Here is a 22,003-nt window from a genome sequence, read left to right on the forward strand (position 1 = left end):
GGATGAGATGACAGTCTTTCTCACAAACACACACTGCCATACACTGCATCTTATTCACCCCTTGAATGAAAACAGTTTAATAAAACATTGGCATTTATAAAACATGACCTTCTCTACTTCCCCTGGTTTACCATACAGATTAGGCAGCATGCAGTCATTCAAGAAGTGGGTTGATGTTTCTGTGCCATGCATCTTAATACCTGGGCACTGTTTTCCTACCAAATGGTACTTTTTCACACCATAATGTGCACACTGTGCTGAATGATTGGGATTAGGTGAGAGCATTAGCTGAATGGATTAAATGAAAAAATACCAATACTGTACTCTTTAAGGGGATACATTCAGTAATGAAGTTTTAAACAATATGCATATTTGTTCTATCTACAAAGCAGCACAAGTTATGAATTCTAGTCCTGTTGAAAAGTCCGCCTTCTGATCCATTTCCATGTTATTCATCTGCTGAGTCCTTTATTTGGTTTGGTTATTGTAGTTTTATCTCCAGGTTACTGAATGTGTCTTTTTGTGCCATACACTTCAGTGCAGCTTAACTGTCTGAAAGCTGAAGTGCTTTATTTGACATGAAGCAAGCTATTACATGCTTGTCTTGAATCAGTATAGTGTCCTCACTTGCAGAATGGATCCATTGAATCCTCTCTCATGCAGTAGTGTTTTATCGTAGTTAAGAAGTGCTGTACTTGTGGCTGGAACGTGAGCTGCTCCTGACCAGTGCGTTTTCTGGGGCTTGACTTTTCCACTGACCTCCAGAGCACTTCTCATCTGTCGGTATAACATTCCTGGGTCGCCTCTGACACCAACAGCACAGACATGACTGCAAAAAAAAACAACATATATTTATTTGGTCTTTGCAATTTTTTTTTTTAACTTTTGTTTATTTTGCAATTCTCTTTTTAATGTGGTTTATTTACACATTTAATTATCTTGCATTTTGTGGTGCCCACTAGGGAAATGCCTGGAAGTAAAACATTCTGTAAAAATAACATACTACATTAACTTATTGTGTCCTGAAAAATGAGCTATAGTTTGTGAGACTTGAGGACTGTGTCTCAGATATAGATATGAACCACACTTTAGCATCATAATTTAGAGTCCTGTCTTCTTTTCTTCATTCTGTACACCTCAGACTATTAATATAACAGCAGGTCATGTCACTTGCTACACCAAAAAGCCTCTATGTCCAGTCACTATTCAAGGAGTGGTTATAGCGGTGGTCCACTCATACAGATACTTGGGGCTCCACATTAACGACTAGTTCGACTGGTCTTAGAAAACAGAGGAGTCATATAAGAAAGGGCAGGGCAGACTCTTTTCAGTTAGGAAACTGCATTCCTTTAATGTGGGAAGTGACATCCTTCACATCTTCTGCAACTCTGTGGTGGCCAGTGTGATTTTGTACACTGTGGTGTGCTGGGCTGGTAACATCACTTCAGGAGAGGACCACTGAAACAACAAACTAATTGAAAAGGGCAAGGCCAGTTATAGGACACACTCTGGACCCTCTGGAGGTCATAGTTAAGACAAGAATGAAAACAAAACTGAGTGCCATTATGAACAATGCTGCACATCCTCTCTCTGACACATACACTGAGGGCTTTCAGCTAACGAATCGTTCAGCAGAAGTGTGTCAAGAAACGCTACGGGGGCTCCTTTATACCAACAGTAATATTTCTACAGGATGGGCCATTTATATGGATACACCTTAATAAAATGGGAATGGTTGGTGATATTAACTTCCTGTTTGTGGCACATTAGTATATGTGAGGGGGGAAACTTTTCAAGATGGGTGGTGACCATGGTGGCTATTTGGAAGTCGGCCATTTTGGATCCAACTTTTGTTCTTTCAATAGGAAGAGGGTCATGTGACACATCAAACTTATTGGGAATTTCACAAGAAAAACAATGGTGTGCTTGGTTTTAACGTAACTTTATTCTTTCATGAGTTATTTACAAGTTTCTCTTTGTTTACAGCCATTGACATTTTGCAGAGGTTAACACGTGAGGAGCGGATAGAAATTGTGTTGATGTCTGGTGAACGCAGTAACCGGGTCATTGCAGCAGATTTCAATGCAAGACACCCTACGAGACCACCCATCTCCCATGCTACAGTTAGCAAACTGCTTGCTAAGTTTCGTGAAACTGGTTCAGTGTTGGATTTGCCAAAATGTGGACGCATGAAAACTGTCACTAATGAAGAAACATCAGTGGCTGTCCTAGCTTCATTCAGCAAGAGCCCACAGCGTAGCACTCGCCGCATGTCACTGGAGAGTGGCATTAGTCGAACATCCCTTCGGCGGATATTAGCTACTCACAAATGGCACCCTTACAAACTCCAGCTACTGCAGCATCTCAATGAGGATGACCCAGATCGGCGCACTGAATTTGCAGAATGGGCAAAACAAAATTGGAACAGGACCCTCAGTTTACGCAGAAGATTTTGTTCAGTGATGAGGCAAACTTTTATGTGAATGGTGAAGTTAACAAACAAAACCACCGCTATTGGTCTGACACTAACCCACATTGGATAGATCCCTCCAAGACTGTTGGAACAAAAAATTGATGGTATGGTGTGGTATATGGGGTACAAAGATAGTGGGGCCATTCTTCATCAATGGAAACCTCAAGGCCACTGGATATGCGAAATTGCTACATGATGATGTGTTTCCCTCTTTATGCACTGAAGCTGGCACGTTCCAGCAAGATGGTGCACCACCACATTATGGGTGTCAGGTCCGAGCATTCCTAGATGAACAGTTTCCTGGAAAGTGCATTGGTCGTCGTGGGCCAGTTGAATGGCCCCCAAGGTCTCCCGATCTGACCCTCTTAGACTTTTATCTTTGGGGTCATCTGAAGGCAATTGTCTATGCTGTGAAGATACGAGATGTGCAGCACCTGAAACTACGGATACTGGAAGCCTGTGCTAGCATTTCTCCTGCGGTGTTGCTATCAGTGTGTGAAGAGTGGGAGAAGAGGGTTGCATTGACAATCCAACACAATGGGCAGCACATTGAACACATTTTATAAGTGGTCAGAAACTTGTAAATAACTCATGAAAGAATAAAGTTACGTTAAAACCAAGCACACCATTGTTTTTCTTGTGAAATTCCCAATAAGTTTGATGTGTCACATGACCCTCTTCCTATTGGAAAAAACAAAAGTTGGATCCAAAATGGCCGACTTCCAAGTGGCCACCATGGTCACCACCCATCTTCAAAAGTTTCTCCCCTCACATACACTAATGTGCCACAAACAGGAAGTTAATATCACCAACCATTCCCATTTTATTAAGGTGTATCCATATAAATGGCCCACCCTGTACATAATGCTTCACTGTGACTATGAGAGCCAAATCAGAAGTTTTCTTTTTAACTTCCTTCTTTGTTCAGATGAAAACGTGAATATTTATTTATTTATTCACTTGTTTATATTTGTATTTATTTACTTACTATATACCTATTTTTTAAATTAAAGAGCTTCTGTAAAAAGCCAAATTTCCCCCTTGGGACAATTAAATCTATCTATCCATTCATCCATCCATCCATCCATCTATCCAGATCAGGCCTCCCATGGGTCTTCTCTACTGATATGTTCTTGGCTTAGCTTATGTAACCCAGCATTGTTTTAGCCTTCTTTGTCACTTCTGTACACTGTCACATCCCATTTCCAAACCTTCTCATGTAGTTTTCTAAAGCATAAGGTGATATAGTGCTTAGCATTTCAGTCCAGCATGCTGAGTTCAAATCCTCCGGTGGTGTGGAGTTGGCATACTCTAGGAATTGCTATATCCAGGCACTTCAGTTTTCTCCTATATTTCACAGACTTGGCTGTTCAGATGGATTCACCATGTAGAAGCATCTTGCTTTGGACTGGTGCCCTGTCCAATGATGGACCAACTTTGTACTTGGTGCTGCTGGGGTAGATCTATAATGTCACCTTGTATTGCAATTAATGGATAAAGGCATTACAGCTGTGGTTGTGAGACTCGGTCCTGGGGACCACATGTGGTTGCAAGTTGTTGTTCTAACCAGTTTCACAATTGCTATGCGATTTCACCTGTAATGATCTCATTTAATTAGCTGGTCTTTTTTCTTTTCTCTTCTTTTCTGGATTTAGTAGAAACCGCATGTTGTCTGCTATTATTACACATCGCAGAAGGAGACCTACACATTTGTACCAGTGGTGTTTCTGCATTATGGGCTTGTGGGCCACCAGATGTTGTGCAAAGTAATAAGCATTACTCAGTAATTTTAAATTATTACAAAAAAATAAGGAAACACATAAACCACACATCATCATTACTGAATAATACTGTGTAATTTGTTGAGAACAAACGCAAATGTAACTGCTTTTAATGGAAACCCATTGAGGGATGGATTCAACATCACACCGGAAATCAAAGTCAAAAACTGAAATCACAGGCAACACCGAATGTGACTCAGTAATGTTTATGGCCCTCATGCACTCCCAATAACGTCTGAGCATGCTCCTGATGAGATGGTGGATGGATCTACTCCCAGACCTGGATCAGGGCAACAGCAAAATCGTGGATAGTCTGTGGCACTACTTGGCAATGTGGATACATAACGACCCAGAGGTTCTCATTTGGATTTAGGTCTGGGGAACGTGTGAGCCAGTCAATGGCATCACTGCCTACAAACTCAGGCCACATGAGGCCAAGCATTATTCTCAAACAGGAGAAAACCAGAGCCAACTGCACCAGTGTAAGGTCTGACAATGGCTCTGAGGATTTAATCCCGGTACCTAACAGCAATCAGGGTACTGTAGCCTAGCACATGGAGGTCTGTGTGACCCTCCAAGCATATGCCTCCCTAGACCATCACTGACCATTGTTTGACTGATTTTTTTGTGATGTGAATGGTGGATGAACTTGACGTTCTTACTAGTCATTAGCAAAAGAAGGACAGACATTATTAGCTAGGTATCCATCCATCCATTTTCTAACCCGCTGAATCCGAATACAGGGTCAGGGGGGGTCTGCTGGAGCCAATCCCAGCCAACACAGGACACAAGGCAGGAACCAATCCTGGGCAGGGTGCCAACCCACCGCAGGACACACATAAACACACCCACACACCAAGCACACACTAATGTTAACATTAGAGGAGTTGGCACTGATATAGAAAAATGATTATATTGGCCAATGTAAATTTTCATGCCATAAATGCCACTGATATGTGGAAAATAACATGAAAATAACACACAGCCTGTAGAGCTTGATACTGAATCATGTGTGTTTATATATGATGTACTATACCTGTGACAGCCTTTCCTTGTAACCCATGAGACTTTCATCAATACTTATTTCATGTTTGGGAACATACACCTTTTGCATATTTTTGATGACCACCCGACACACATCTCACAGTTTGTACACTTTTTGTGTTGGGTGATTGTCTTCATCATAGTCGTCATCATTAGTGAAATGCAGGTATATCATAATGAGTGAAAAACAAAACTCACTCCTAATTTCTCTTAAAATGAATGTCTACAACAAGAAGTGTGTGGACCAGAGCCATCTCTGGACTGGTTAATTTATATAAAGTTGGTATCAATGAGTCTCTCACCTGAAAACAGTTCTTAAATTTTTGGCTGACAAAGTACAGTGCCACGGGATTGATGCAAGAGTTCAGTGAAGCCATGTTTATCCCAGTGTAGTCCATCACCAGCAGAAAACTGTTACAATCAAAATAACAGATCTTACAAAAAAGGTAGACAATCTGTTTTTATATAAATAAATGTTTAACAACATTTGATAATGTTATTTATTTTTTTCATATGTCTCCATATTCATTTATTGTTGTGTAGTTATAAGTGAATGATGGTGGTTTGGAATACGTGTTCAAAGGCGGTGTAAGCTGCTTAACAACTGAGAAATGTATTAATATTCTTAGTGTTTCACATGCTAAAATACCACCAAGTATGTAGCAGGCTTTGAAATATGACATGCTCTGCATTCTTCTATTAAGTTACCCAAAGAAAGTTAAGAAAAGAAAAAAAAATTACATGATTTATTTAAAAGTGTTTGTGTTTTAAAAAAAAAAAAAAAGTAAAATGTTAAAAGGCATGTCTTTAAAAATGTAAATACAGTAAGTTTGGGTTCTGCTTCTGGTTCTAATGCTGCATTTCATTAGCCTAGAATAAAATGTCAATAGCAGAAACGCATTTTAGGGTCTGTTACTGTCCTTTAGTATGGCGTTGTCCTGAAATAATACTGGAGCACACTGTTCATGTTACACCATCAGTCCATTTTGGACAATACTAGTAGCAGTCTTACTAAACCATTTAGCTTCTTTTATATTTTGGAAATCATTGATACTTGCATCTGTCTCTTCCACACAGAAAAGAAAGTGCAAATAAAAACCCAAAAACATACCTTAACAGTTCACAGCGATTGGGGTCCGTTTCGTCATAGATGGTTTTCTTCAATATTCGGCTGAGGTGTAATGGGAACCAACAGAGGGCAAAGATCACCACTAAGCAGAAAACAGTTTTTGCCACCTCTCGTCGCTAAAGGAAACACAGAAATGTCAATTATGCCTAACAAAGGTGGAAATGAAAATCTCAATGTTATAATACATAGATGCAATCAGCTTTCCTCTGCTCACTCCAAGGAAGCTTTATTTGGCAAGTGTTTTATATATATGTATATATGTGTATGTATGTTCCAGCATCACTTCCAAACGGCTGGAGCGATTTTCATGAAACTTGGTGCACATGTTTATCATTGGTCGACTAAAAATACTGCAGGGTGAAATCAACCCTAACCCTAGGTTGGGGGATAATCGTGCGGTCTTGTATGCATGTTATCATCCAGTTGAGACTCCGAATGACCACCAGAGGGCATAATGGAGGTGACTGCCAGCATTCTTTAAGTTTAAGCGCACTGCGCCCCTGTTGCTTTTAAAATGAAATAGAATTGGCCAGGGCCGAGCATCAACTGGATGATAACATACATGCAAGAACACAAGGCAAGCACATTAGTGAGTCTTCATTGTTTGTTAATTTATTTTTATTTTTAAAATTGTGTTGTTTTTTTTAATTGTAGTTTTCACTACACTAATTGCTAGAATATGTAGCTGTACATGCCTAGGGAAAAATAGCAGAAGATTAGCAGCAATTTTATATGGTAATGAACATGAAATTTAAAACAAATGTTCATATTACTCATTCATTTGTTGTTTTCTGTTTTCATCATTAATTTGTGCATTGACAAATAAGTCACTTTTGCGGTCAAGTTTGAATGAGCTAAAATTCAAATGAAAACAAAATATACTGTAACATTTATATAATGATGACTTAGCTAAATAAGACACTGGTGTCTGCTGGTGTTTCCTTCCAATGCTACAATGTAAAGTGTACTCCACCGCGGCCCCTTTGTCTTGGTTCCAAAATAAACAAGTCCACCGTCAACCCGTCTGCCTCTTCCCTACTCTTTTACTTCTTCTCCTGTTCCTTCCTTGTCACTGTCTGCTATCCTCTTCCCTCTGGTCTAAATGACTCTTCCCTTTTGGCACCAATGCACTGGCATTTAAGTCTTCTTTCTGGAAGTGATGATTAAGTGTTTGCTTCATTTTTTTGTTCTATCTATCTACAGTGGAGGAAATAATTATTTGACCCCTCACTGATTTTGTAAGTTTGTCCAATGACAAAGAAATGAAAAGTCTCAGAACAGTATCATTTCAATGGTAGGTTTATTTCAACAGTGGCAGATTGCACATCAAAAGGAAAATCGAAAAAATAACTTTAAATAAAAGATAGAAATTAATTTGCATTTCATTGAGGGAAATAAGTTTTTGAACCCTCTAACAAAAAAAGACTTAATACTTAGTGGAAAAACCCTTGTTTGCAAGCACAGAGGTCAAACGTTTCTTCTAATTGATGACCAAGTTTGCGCACATTTTAGGAGGGATGTTGGTCCACTCCTCGTTGCAGATCATCTCTAAATCCCTAAGGTTTCGAGGCTGTCTCTGTGCTACTCTGAGCTTGAGCTCCCTCCATAGGTTTTCTATTGGATTAAGGTCCGGAGACTGACTAGGCCACTCCATGACCTTAATGTGCTTCTTCTTGAGCCACTCCTTTGTTGCCTTTGCTGTATGTTTTGGGTCATTGTCGTGCTGGAACACCCATCCACGACCCATTTTCAGTTTCCTGGCAGAGGGAAGGAGATTGTCGCTCAGGATTTCACGATACATGGCTCCGTCCATTTTCCGTTAATGCGATTAAGTTGTCCTGTGCCCTTAGCAGAAAAACACCCCCAAAGCAAAATGTTTCCACCCCCATGCTTGACGGTGGGACGGTGTTTTGGGGGTCATAGGCAGCATTTTTCTTCCTCCAAACACAGCGAGTTGAGTTAATGCCAAAGAGCTCTATTTTGGTCTCATCAGACCACAGCACCTTCTCCCAGTCACTCTCTGAATCATTCAGGTGTTCATTGGCAAACTTCAGACGGGCCTGCACATGTGCCTTCTTGAGCAGGGGACCTTGCGAGCCCTGCAGGATTTTAATCCATTGCGTGTAATGTGTTTCCAATGGTTTTCTTGGTGACTGTGGTCCCTGCTAATTTGAGGTCATTAACTAACTCCTCCCGTGTAGTTCTAGGATTCTTTTCACCTTTCTCAGAACCATTGACACCCCACGAGGTGAGATCTTGCGTGGAGCCCCAGAGCGAGGTCGATTGATGGTCATTTTGTGCTCCTTCCATTTTCGAACAATCGCACCAACAGTTGTCACCTTCTCTCCCAGCTTCTTGCTAATGGTTTTGTAGCCCATTCCAGCCTTGTGCAGGTCTACAATTTTGTCTCTGACATCCTTGGACAGCTCTTTGGTCTTTCCCATGTTGTAGAGTGTGGAGTCTGCTTGATTGATTGATTCTGTGGACAGGTGTCTTTTATACAGGTGACTAGTTAAGACAGGTGTCCTTAATGAGGGTGACTAATTGAGTAGAAGTGTCTAACCACTCTGTGGGAGCCAGAACTCTTAATGGTTGGTAGGGGTTCAAAAACTTATTTCCCTCAATGAAATGCAAATCAATTTCTATCTTTTATTTAAAGTTATTTTTTCGATTTTCCTTTTGATGTGCAATCTGCCACTGTTGAAATAAACCTACCATTGAAATGATACTGTTCTGAGACTTTTCATTTCTTTGTCATTGGACAAACTTACAAAATCAGTGAGGGGTCAAATAATTATTTCCTCCACATCTATCTATCTATCTATCTATCTATCTATCTATCTATCTATCTATCTATCTATCTATCTATCTATCTATCTATCTATCTATCTATCTATCTATCTATCTATCTATCTATCTATCTATAAACGTCTATGCATGGAAGTGTGTGTGTCTGTTCGGCCAGGAAGTAAAAGGTGGAGTCGGGTAAGGGCTCTGCCTTCAAGGAAACATAACTCACTTAGCCACTAATAACACAAGCGAGGCCAGCACATCAGCAAAAAGAAACCTTAGAAGACAGACAAAGTTGCTTAGCCACCAACATTGCCAAAACACTATGCCTTGTACTTTTCCTCCCGCCACTAATACACAAGTGAAGCGAATGCATCCGCAAAATGAATCCTCCTAGGAGACAGATGCCCAGAGTAGTTCCTTTGAATTTCCTGACATCTCTACATTTCATTTTTTTTCTGACGATATACTATTTTTTCTGATATATATATATATATAGTTATCCCTTGTGATTTGCAAGGGGTAGAGGTACAAGACCCCAGTGAATACATTTTGGGTTGGGCATATGGTGTTATGTGTGAATTATATTTCTATCCATCCATTATCCAACCCACTATATCCTAACTACAGGGTCACGGGGGTCTGCTGGAGCCAATCCCAGCCAACACAGGGCGCAAGGCAGGAAACAAACCCCGGGCAGGGTGCCAGCCCACCACAGGGTGTGCACACACACACCCCAAGCACACACTAGGGACAATTTAGAATCACCAATGCACTTAACCTGCATGTCTTTGGACTGTGGGAGGAAACTGAAGCACCAGGAGGAAACCCACACAGACATGGGGAGAACATACAAACTCCATGCAGGGAGGACCCAGGAAGCGAACCCAGGTCTCCTAACTGCGTGGTAGCAGCACTACCCACTGCGCCACATGAATTATATTTAAAAATAAATATATATATATATATATTGTGGCACGCGGCTGGGGTGGTACCCAGCCGGGACGCCCAGGAGGACTGGAGGAGGGCTTGCACCTCCTCCAGACCACGAGGGGGCGACCGCCCTGGTTGCACTGGGGACCACGGGTGCAGAGCTTGGAAGCTCAACCCTGTAGGGGCCCGTGGCCACTGCCAGGGGGCGCCCCGGTGCCTGAAGAACCCTGGACCTCAGCACTTCCGCCACACCAGGAAGTGCTGGGGGGAAGAAGACTGGGGACACCTGGGGGGCCAGAAGGAAGGCACTGGAGAGTGAGGCCTGGACTTTGGGGGATCGGTGCTGGAGGCACTGGGTTGTGCACTTGACTTGTAAATATTGTAAATAATAAATATGTGTGTGCTGGGTGACAAACCATTGTCCGTCTGTCTGTGTCTGGGCCACGTTCCACAATATATATATATATATATATATTTGTTTTTTTTAATCTTTTTAGTGCCAGCATATCCTTTGCTTTGGTGAACATGAAACACAGCATTAAGGGTGCATGGTTATTAAAGGAAAGAGACACAGAGAACAGAATGAGAAAAGGACAGAAATGAACCAAAACAAAACAGAGAGAATATGAGCTTCAAATCAGGGGGAAGGTAGATGGTGGCGATCAGTAGGAAGCAGGACGGAAGGCTTGCAGCTGTGGGCTGAAAAAGCAGAGCTGGAGAGAGGGGGAGAGAGAGGCTATGCAGTTCTGCAGTTCTTTAATGAAAACATAACTTATAATATATCTGTGTATATTTATGGTACATAAATGATAAAAATATTAAATATTACATATATTTTATGCATTTATGATTTACTAGACCTTTTCATTTTCTTTAGATTTTCTAGTTCTTTCATGTCATCTGTGATTTTCTTTAGTAGGCCTCTAAACTAATTTCCATTTATTTACTGATGACAAATTCATGAACAGACAGACCCATGGATTGTAAACAACCCTTAAACTGCAAAGGCCGACATATATATATATATATATATATATATATATATATAATTTACCCTTATCTTAACCCCATTATACTGTGGCCCTAAGGCTAAAGTAGTATTACTACCTGGGTCCCTGAGGTTAAGGTTTCCTTTCTTGTAATATTTTTGTTTGAGTTTTTTAGATTGTCTTGCCCTATATTCAGGGCAAAAAGCAAAAAGGCAGTTCATGCTAGAAAACCCTCAAATAAAGCTGAATTACAACAATTCTGCAAAGATGAGTGGGCCAAAATTCCTCCAGAGCGCTGTAAAAGACTCATTGCAAGTTATCGCAAATGCTTGATTGCAGTTATTGCTGCTAAGGGTGGCCCAACCAGTTATTAGGTTCAGGGGGCAATTACTTTTTCACACAGGGCCATGTAGGTTTGGAATTTTTTTTCTCCCTAAATAATAAAAACCATCATTTAAAAACTGCATTTTGTGTTTACTTGTGTTATATTTGACTAATGGTTAAATGTGTTTGATGATCAGAAACATTTTGTGTGACAAACATGCAAAAGAATAAGAAATTAGGAAGGGGGCAAATAGTTTTTCACACCACTGTATATACACTCCTCACAGGTTTGATCGAGGTATATGATAACCCCCAAGGATAAGAGGTGGCACTTTTCCTAACATCCTCTTCTCTTTTAGCCACAAGAAACCGTAGGAAGTATTATAAGATAGAGAAACTTTTATCTATGGCACTTCTGCATGAGAAGCACCTTTTTCTACCCTCTCAAACATATGCAGTTTTTAATGCCTGGAAAACATCCAGGATTAAATCACTTAGAGATCTGTACATAGACAACTTTCCAGCAACACATTTTTCTTCACTACCTTCAAATTAGAAACTTTGTTAAACAGAACTTGCCCAATTTTCCTCACCTCCCACCTCCCTCTATTCTGGAAAAAATATTGATCAGTCTCGAGGACTCAGATAGCATTTCCATAATATATAAAACTATTTTACAGCCCACTGCAGGGCACACACACACAGGACAATTTTGGATCACCAATGCACCTAACCTGCATGTCTTTGGACTGTGGGAGGAAACCCACGCAGACATGGGGAGAACATGCAAACTCCACGCAGGGAGGACACGAGAAGCGAACCCAGGTCTCCTTAATGCGAGGTAGCAGCGCTACCACTGTGCCACCATGCCACACTCCAGAGTACAGTGGGAAAAGGATCTCTTACTCAACATTTCAGAAAAGGAGTGAAAGGTAGCAATGCAAAGAATTCACTCAAGCTGAATATGCGCAAAGCATACATTTATTCAACTCAAAATTATATATCGAGCACATCTCTCTCATTTTAAACTGTCCAAAATGTTTCCAGGGCAAGATTGAATCCTGCGAACGCTGCAATCAAGTTCCAGCCTCACTGGGCCACATGTTTTGGGCCTGCACCAAATTAACATCATACTGGACAAAAATCTTGAAATACCTTTCAGACAGCCTTGGTGTCACAATCCCTCCTAACCCACTAATAGCTGTGTTTGGTGGGCTCACAGAGGGGCTTACAGTGGAGAAGGACAAACAAACTGCAATGGCTTTTACTTCATTATTGGCACGTAGACTTCTCTTGCTCAAATGGAAGAATCCTAACTCTCCTATTCTAAGTCAATTGGTAACTGATGTTTTATGCTATTTGAAACTGGAAAAAATAAAATTCTGACTTAGAGGATCTGTGCAGAACTTTTTCAGAACCTGGCAGGATCTGATCAATAACATTTTAGAGTAAACTTTTAAAGTACTGAGGATTTCTCCATTTATCATTATTCACTTATTAATTCATCTATTTACTTATTTTTAGTAGCTTTAAGTTTTAATCTGCTGGATTAGCTCTCTTTCTCAGGGGTGGGGTTTGATTTGTTTTCGGTCTTATGTTTGTAAAAAATTATTTATTTGTATGGAGTGATGTGTAATTTAAAAAAAAAAGTAGCCCTGTTTAATTTGACTGTATGGTGCAACAACACAGTCTGATTCTAGCTGCAAAACAATGTGCCTTCCGTGAAGGTTGGTAATCAAATTGTGCCATCTTGGTTTCAATTACTCATTCATGTCATAAAATTGAATAAGAAATGGCTAGAGACAAGTCTAGGATTTTTCTTTTGGGTTGTGACCTTCTTCATTGCCAGTGGAAAAAGGAAAATGAACATGTGGTCACATCTAAATCCTTGACTTGTGCCCCGGTCACACCAGCCCAGATAAGGCACATCACACTCTCCTCTTTAAACTGAATGAAGAAAACAATAGGAAACTTTCATCTTCCAAACTAGTACATTTTTAAGACAGGCAAAGGATAATATATGCATGAAATTCATTGACTTTGGGAGGAATATTTCTGGTCAAACTGTAAACAAATATTTGCAGATCGAGCACATGTTGTATGGCAAGCTGAATTAACATTTAGAGATATCTCAAAATGGATTTTAAGATATCTGGAAATGCATTTTAGATATCTCAAATTGACTTACAGATATCTAAAAATGCATCTATTTTAAGATATCTAAAAAGCATTTTATGATATCTTAAATAGATTTCAAGATATCTTGAAATGATATGCTGTACATTTTGAAATATCTGAAATGCATTTTAAGATATCTTTAATGCAATTCGAGATATCTTGAAATACGTTCCTGTGCATTTTGAGATATCGCAAATAAATTTTGAGATATCTTAAAATAACTTCCTGTGCATTTCAAGATATCTCAAATACATTTTGAGATATCTCAAAATCACTTCCTGTAACATTTCCTATTCTTTCAATGGGACTTGAATTTGAGATATCTTGAAATACGCAGGAAGTTATTTTAAGATATCTTGAAAGGTATTTGAGATATCTTGAAATGTGCAGGAAGTCATTTTAAGATATCTGAAAATGCATTTCAGATATCTCAAAATGAATTTGGGATATCTTAAAATGAGAAGGAAGTTATTTTGAGATATCTCGAAATATAATTTAGATATCTTAAAAAGCATTCAAGATATCTTGAAATTCATTTTTTTTTCAGATATCTGAAATACATTTTTAGATATCTAAAATTAATTTCATGATATCTTAAAATGGGTCTCTGCTCCATTTCAGATATCTAACAATGTATTTCAAGATATCTCAAAGTGTATTTCAAGATATCTAAAATACATTTTAAGATATCTTTAAAAGGACACTCAATTATTTCAAGATATCTCAATAGCATTTTCAGATATCTACAATACAATTTAAGATATCTCAAATACATTTCCAGATATCTTAAAACAGCTTCCTGTCCATTTTCAGATATCTCAAATACATTTCAAGATATCTTAAAATGACTTCCTGCACATTTCAAGATATCTCAAATACATTTTAAGATATCTTATAATAAACAAGTAGTCCCATTGAAATAATAGGCAATTTTACAGGAAATGATTTTGAGATATCTTGAAATGCATTTAAGATATCTTAAAATGCATGAAAGGTCAATTTAAGATATCTGAAAATTCATTTGAGATATCTTGAAATGCAGACACAATTATTTTGAGATATCTGAAACTGTATTTGAGATATCTTGAAATACATTTGAGATATCTCAAAATGTATTGCAGATATCTTAAAATGTAAAGGAAATTATTTTAAGATATCTCAAAGCGAGTTTCAGATATCTTAAAAAGTAAATTACATTTTAAGATATCCAAAATTCATTTTGAGATATCTCTAAATGTTAATTTGGCTTGCCATACATGTTGTCCTGAGATTTTTGTTTTAAAGCAGCTCACCAAATGAAATGACATGATGAAAGATTTTTTCCTGTTTTGGTACTGACCCCATTATTCATGAAATATTCTACATTGATTCAATTTATTTTATCTCTTAAAGAACAAACAATACATTTTTATTTGTTTGTTTTTTATTTGGGTTTATATGGCCATGGTTCGTAAACATTTCGAGAGGAACTGACATTTCACCTATAACACGACTCCTCGATTCCTGTGGATTTCATACACACGTATATACCTGCTTATTCTAGGATTAGGTTTATGGGGGTCCTGAACCTACCTTACAGGGTGCAAAGCATTGAGTCAACCTTGCACAGTGTACTAGTCCATCACATGACCCACTCATATATTCATCCACACTTGCATTACACTGATTTAGAATTGTCAGTTAACCTAACGTGTACATGTTGAGGAAATGTTGTGAAAAACCACGTAGCTGGAGGAAAACTTGCAGACTCCACTCAGACAAATATGGTGTATGAGATTTGAACTACAATGCCGGGTCCGTCTCTTTCAACTGGAACAATCCCAACTCGCCTGTTCTTAGTAAGTGGGTAACTGATGTCATATACTATTTGAAACTGGAAAAAATCAAATTCGAGGATCTGTACAAAACGTTTTCAAAACCTGGCAGGATCTAATCAATAACATTTTAGAAGAAGCATTTAAATTGAGGAAGCAGGTTCTCTCCCCTCTTTTACTCCAATTATCTTTATTCATTTATTAATTTATCTATTCACTTATGTTTACAGCATAAGGTTTTACACTGCTGGCCTAGCTCTTTTTCTGATGATTGATTTGTTTGGAACCTTTGTTTTCTCTTTTTCTTGTAAAACTTCACTTATGTATATATGTACTGTATATATATTCTATAAATCACCTCACTACTTTCACAATGAAACACATAGTACTGTGCCAAAAGTCTCAAGTATATCCCTACAAATGGTCTCTTAGCTGGAGATCAAAGATCATTTCTTTTTTAGATTTCTTCACACAATCAAATAGTGGTGATGTATGAATCTGCAGGATACTGAGTAAACAATTCACTGAATTTCTTTATATCCCTTTAAGAAAAAACATTTAAGTCCTTCTAAACAGATGTAGACAGTGTTTAGTGCAGGGGTCCCTAACTCCAGTCCTGGAGGGCTCCAGTGGCTGCAGGTTTTCATTCTAACCCTTTTCTTAATTACAGCCCTGTTTTTGCTGCTAATTGACTCCTTTTCCATTCATGTAAGTGTAACCAAAATAATACTATGTGCACAGTCATCGTTAGAAGTCACTATCAAGAGCTGCACAGTAAGAATTCCACAACAGACTATGCTCGGAGATCTGAGCATGCAACCAGATCATTAAGCTGTAAAATATTACAAATGAAAGAAGCCATATGGTATACAGATCTGATCGTGAGAAATGGATTCAAAAGATTTGCATGTGAGAACACTCAGCTGAATGTTCATGATGGAGATCAAAAACAGAAAACGACAGTTTGCATAGGTGTGACTGAATTTCTGACATGCAAGACGGGTCCGGCACCTGCACAGAATTTTGGACTGTGTAAAGGGCCATCTTTGGCACTTTGACATGCATCTGCGGAGCCCTGGTTGCTATGGAGCTTCCTTGGCATAAGACGACTAGAATGCATTTCTCATATGAAATGCACAGAGTCTGTTAGATCAAATACATTTCCTTTTGAATGTTTATAGTCGTTTTTCAATAATCCCATAGTATTGTTTCAGTTGCAGCCTTTTGTTATTAAAATGTTGGGTACTTTGATGCTGGGGGATTCATATGTTTTCAGTGATGTTTATGTAGGGGCCATGCACTTTGGGTAGACACTATTGTCCCCTTTCTATGGCAGGAAATAACTTTGTGATAAAACACACTGAGAGATATAATTTGTTCACTTAGATAAGATCTAAATAAAATTTAGTAGTGTTTGTCTTCTTCATTTGCTATATATACTTGAAAGTCCATTAAAAAACATTAATGATCTTATACACATTCAGAACTAATATATTTATTTACATAGCAATTACAATGGTTTGTTTGATAACTAGTAGTTATTTTCTCTAAGCACAAGTCTGTATTCCATAGACAAGAAAAACAAAAGCAGGTCTGATCCAGTCCCCTCTTCTTTGACTCAATAGCTACATAATTTATTATCGGCTACAAAGGCATATTCTCTCTCTTTCTTGTTTTAAATCCTTATCTTCATTGAAATTCCAAAGTCTTCTGCAAATAAACTATTTTCACCTTTGTAGATGGGATCTGATGCCAGACAATATACATAAAAACCCATCTGCCTGTGGAAAGTTAGGGAATATGTTGATTTATATACAGAATGAGAATATATTACATACAGGCACAGAGCATTTTTTTACTGAACTTACTTACTTACATTTCCCACTTATAAGGCAAGGAAGGCCATGCCAGCAGTATTAGATGTAAGGCAAAATCATTCAGAAGGAAATGAAAAGCCATCCCAGGCCACGTTCATGCTACTATAAGAGATGCCCCTTCGGTCTCAGCTTCCAAATCCCAGCTGAAGACTCACTACTTCAGTTGAGCATATCCTGACTAGAGCTGCTGATTAACTGTACATACTGCATCTCTGTTGTTAGTCATTAGCACTAAAACATAAGTAACATGATAGTTATAATTTGTTACTAACCCTCACCTATTCTGTTTCTCCTCTTGGTACTCAAATGTGGCACTTGGTGCCACGGCCCACTTGCCTAAGGTAAAGTCATCCCTGATGGAGGATCACAGGAATCATGGGATAGAGGTCCTTTCATCGGATTTGCTGGACCAGCACTGTTTCAGCCATGGAATGGCCAAATGGGGGAGGCAGCTTGATGGCTGAGGATTCCAGGACTCTAAACAAATCCAAATCATATTATGTGATATCATCTACTGTTAAATTCTGCTACGTACTTGTAAAATTTTAATTTTTATACTGTATTGAGGATTTGTTTTGTTCTGTGTATTGTATTGTATTGACCCCCTTCCTTTTGACACCCACTGCATGCCCAACCTACCTGGAAAGGGGTCTCTCTTTGAACTGCCTTTCCCAAGGTTTCTTCCATTTTTCCCTACAATGGTATTTTTGGGAGTTTTGTCTTGTCTTCTTAGAGAGTCAAGGCTGGGGGGGCTTTCAAGAGGCAGGGCCTGTTAAAGCCCATTGTGGCACTTCTTGTGTGATTTTGGGCTATACAAAAATAAATGGTATTGTATTGCATTGTATAAAGCAAAAATGGGGGGCAAGAGAAGCTCAAATTACCTGAAAAGGTAATATGTGAATTTTTAGGGGGTGTCTATTATTTTTTGAATGTTCACTTTTCAATATTTAAATTTTTTTATAAACTTAAATTTAAGGAAAAAGCATGTGGTTACATCTACTACCTGAAGAAGGGGCCTGAATTGCCTCGAAAACTTGCATATTGTAATCTTTCTAGTTAGCCAATAAAAGGTGTCAGTTTGCTTAAATTCTCACCACATCCACAATGGCTAACACGGTACAACACCCTAGTTCTATAGGAGAAAGCATAAAATCTGATTGTGTTCCAGATTTTCAGTGTCTATCAAGCCAGCATTTCTCACAGCATTTCATATATGCATCCCCAAATGGTCCTGTTGGGTACAGACCCAGTGCACCAAAGGTTAGTGGGACCCCATTAAAATTAAGTCAACTGAGTCAAAGAAGCTGAATCCAGGTGTGGTGGAAAGGATTTGGGGCTTCCTGAAAGGTCAGTTTTTGGAAAGGTTACCCACCAAGGGGTCTTGTGAACTCAGGAAACCCTGAACCATTATTATTCCACATTTTTAATTTGTTGAGGCCTACATATTGGTTGGTTGAATAGGTAAATAAACAGAGATAATGTTGATGGCTATGAGATTTAGCTCTACACAGTCAGTCAGTACACCTCACTGCCAACCACAGCGCTGGGTGTTTAGAGTGCAGGTTGTGAGCATCAGTAGTGTTGTACGCCATGCATTGGCAAAATCCAGTGTTGCTCCATTCATTTGGCTTTAATGAGGAATGAATAAACTAGTGACTATGATTTTTGTGATCACTTGTGGAGAAGGAAGGCAACCAAACAATGCTTATTTTTTAATTTGTATTATTTCAGAGCTTATCATTGTGTGGTTTTACTTGTTTATTATGGAATATGAAGTGGGTGCTGTCTATGTCTATTGTATCTTTCGACAACTGTCAGCTCTTCATGGAAAACATGCTTTTCTCAATGTTTAATTTACATGAAGACTTAGTGAAGACTACATAATTGCTATGTAAATTATATACTAAGTGCTATCGACTCATCTGATATAAGGAAGTTGTTAAATTGGGTTTGATGTCCTATGAACTCTAATGAACAGCACTTGCCTGAATAACACATTTTTATTGAAAGTGTCTGTAGGTTGGTTCTGGGAGGTGGAAGGGGCTAGAGAAGGGTGCCAAATGTATCATCAGACGCAGAGCCTAGTAGACTTGGCAGCTCCATCACAAACCGTACCACACATTCTTTTAATATTTTGTAGTAAAGAACACAGACATACAAAGCAATCTTGTACAAAGAAAAACACACAAAGTCACTATGGCATGCATTATTGTCTCTTTTCATTACCTTTATGTTAGAGAACCAGCAAGAAATTTTAGAGAAAACTGGGAGATAATAGCATTAAACAAAAACAAGGTTCAAAAACAAGATATCAAACCACATGAGTATCAAAACCAAAATATGAGATAAACATTATGGTCAAAATTTGACAGCAATAGCTAAAAACCTTGAAGACGTTTATCAATGGATCATTTGGCAACATGGGTTTTGATGTTCACAAGCTTGAATGAGGAAGTGGCACCTGCACAACCTTTTAACCCATCATGCTGTTACCCTAAAGTCTCAACCCCTGAGGACATACCTCTGACAAAGCGGTACATTTCACTAACGATGGGAGCCTAAAATGGCAATATTCATGAGATAAAGAAAATGGTGACCAAGACAGCCTAAAATATTTCACAACAATTAAAGTAAATGGCAAATTCAAAAACAAATGTCAGAATCATAATCTCTAGCCTGAATAAAATGAGTGCCAGATCTCAGAAGATGGAGAAGATCACATAAAACAAAAAATATCCATCCGATTTAAATTGAAATTTGGTATGAAATTGTGCCAAGAGGCATGGGGTGTGAGGGGTGTCAAATCAAACCCAGGAGTTCATTGTTACAAGGGTTCAGAACCTATCATTGCCAATTTGGGTGGCAATCTTGGACCACTGTAGTGGTATGTTTCTATGTTATTACATAAGACATTTATGTTTGAATTACTTGTCCACACAGGTTCATGTTACCTAACTCATGAATCACACTTAGTTTCCATAACAGACTGTTGCTTTACCATCACATCACAAGGAGCCAAATCATTAAGTTTACAAAGACTTAATTAGGGATCCAATTTTCCTTGTTCTGGCTCTGCATGGAATTAAGTAATTTAGATTATGTTATGATACATACTTCTATCTATCTATCTATCTATCTATCCATATTTGGGTAAATTTTCACTATGGAGAAGCATAGCTCTCCTTTTGACACCACTACAAATACAACTTTAATTAATTCTAGTCATCCCTGGTCACCCACTTTGAATTGTACCCAGGCTGTTGTGCTTCATGATCCTCTATGAACATTATAACACTCTAGGCAAAAACACATTTAGCCCAATAAATCTTGCCAGTCCTATCCACTTAATTCTTCTCAAACAACATCAAGTCGAGTTTTAAAGGTTCATAAAGTCCTACTGTTTAGCACACTACTTGGTCACTTATTCTATGGTTATAAGTGTAAAAGGAAACTTCTTAATGTTAGTGTGAAATTTACCTTTAATAAGTTCCCAACAGTGTCCCCATGTTCATGAACTCATTTTAAAATAGCCGTCTAATTCCATTCATAATTTAAAACACTTCAATCATGCCACCTCTTAATTTTCTTTTGCTTAAACTGAAAAGGCTCAGCTCTTTTAATATTTCCTCATAATTAATCCCTATAGCCTTGGAATCAGCCCAGTCGCTCTTCTGTGGACTTTGTCTAGTGCTGCTATGTCTTTTTTGTAGCCTGGAGACCAAAACTGCACACACTACTCCAGATGAGGCCTCACCAGTTTGTTTTAAATCTTGAGCATAATGTCCTTGGACTTGTACTCCACACATCAGGGCTTTATATAACATAACATTCTGTTAGCCTTCTTCATGGTTTCCGTTCACTGTATGGAAGTTGATAGTGTCGAGTCCACTACAACTTCTAAATCCTTCTTATGAGGTGTACTTTTGATGTTCAGACCTCCCATTATGTATTCAAACCTAACATTGTTATAACCTAAATTTCATCTGCCACAAATCAGTGCAAGTCTGTATGCTCTCCAAATCCCTCTGTATTGATTTAACTGATTCCAGATTATATGTCATTCCATGTATCTTGGTATCATCTGCAAATTAACCAGCGTTTTACTTATATTTCTTTTCCCTCTGAGAGATTATCTACTACCTCACATGTGAAAACCTCAGGAAAATGCGAGTTTAGAGCATCTGCTCTTTCACTGCCTGTATTTTTTAGGAATTGAGCTATAGATTGTCAGTACTTTAGGTGAATGTCTTCATTCTTTCCCATGATAGTGGTGTCACTATGTTGTTACATTTTGTAAGGGTTCTATCTATACATCATGTAGCATAATCAGAAATACCAATTGCAAAAGTGTGATAACTGGTTAACCATTGCCAAAATGCTTTTCTCAAGTACATATAACGATTTCAAGTATATTATCTACTTATGACTAAACAAGCAAAACATGCAGTATGGTAATATTATCATATATAATATATCATATCATATAATATAGTAAGGTAATGTTATCAACAGGGTAAATTGAAAAGATAATTAAACATTGTTCAGATAATTACCCAAGACTAGTAAAAATAGCTTATTATCATAGTGTCACAGCAAACCCCTTGCTTCTGTTACTGTGTTTTATGCCTAGAACAATTATACACACCACATTTCCTAATAAGTCATGCATTT

At 38.3% G+C, this 22,003-nt stretch overlaps 1 protein-coding gene across 1 annotated transcript in view; it reads right to left on the reverse strand.

The window, feature by feature from the left end:
• LOC120537178 (endothelin receptor type B-like) overlaps window positions 1-22,003 on the reverse strand; it is a 58,046-nt gene that overhangs the window by 551 nt on the left and 35,492 nt on the right. Inside the window, exons 6-8 of the mRNA XM_039765917.1 lie at window positions 6,410-6,543; window positions 5,601-5,709; window positions 1-829 (exon numbers count right to left, since the gene is read on the reverse strand). The exon at window positions 1-829 is cut by the window's left edge and continues 551 nt beyond it. Coding sequence (XP_039621851.1) covers window positions 680-829; window positions 5,601-5,709; window positions 6,410-6,543 — 393 coding nt within the window. The 3' untranslated portion in view covers window positions 1-679. The remainder of the gene's footprint in view (window positions 830-5,600; window positions 5,710-6,409; window positions 6,544-22,003) is intronic.

Source organism: Polypterus senegalus, chromosome 10 (assembly GCF_016835505.1).
Source record: "Polypterus senegalus isolate Bchr_013 chromosome 10, ASM1683550v1, whole genome shotgun sequence".
Taxonomy (NCBI): domain Eukaryota; kingdom Metazoa; phylum Chordata; class Cladistia; order Polypteriformes; family Polypteridae; genus Polypterus; species Polypterus senegalus.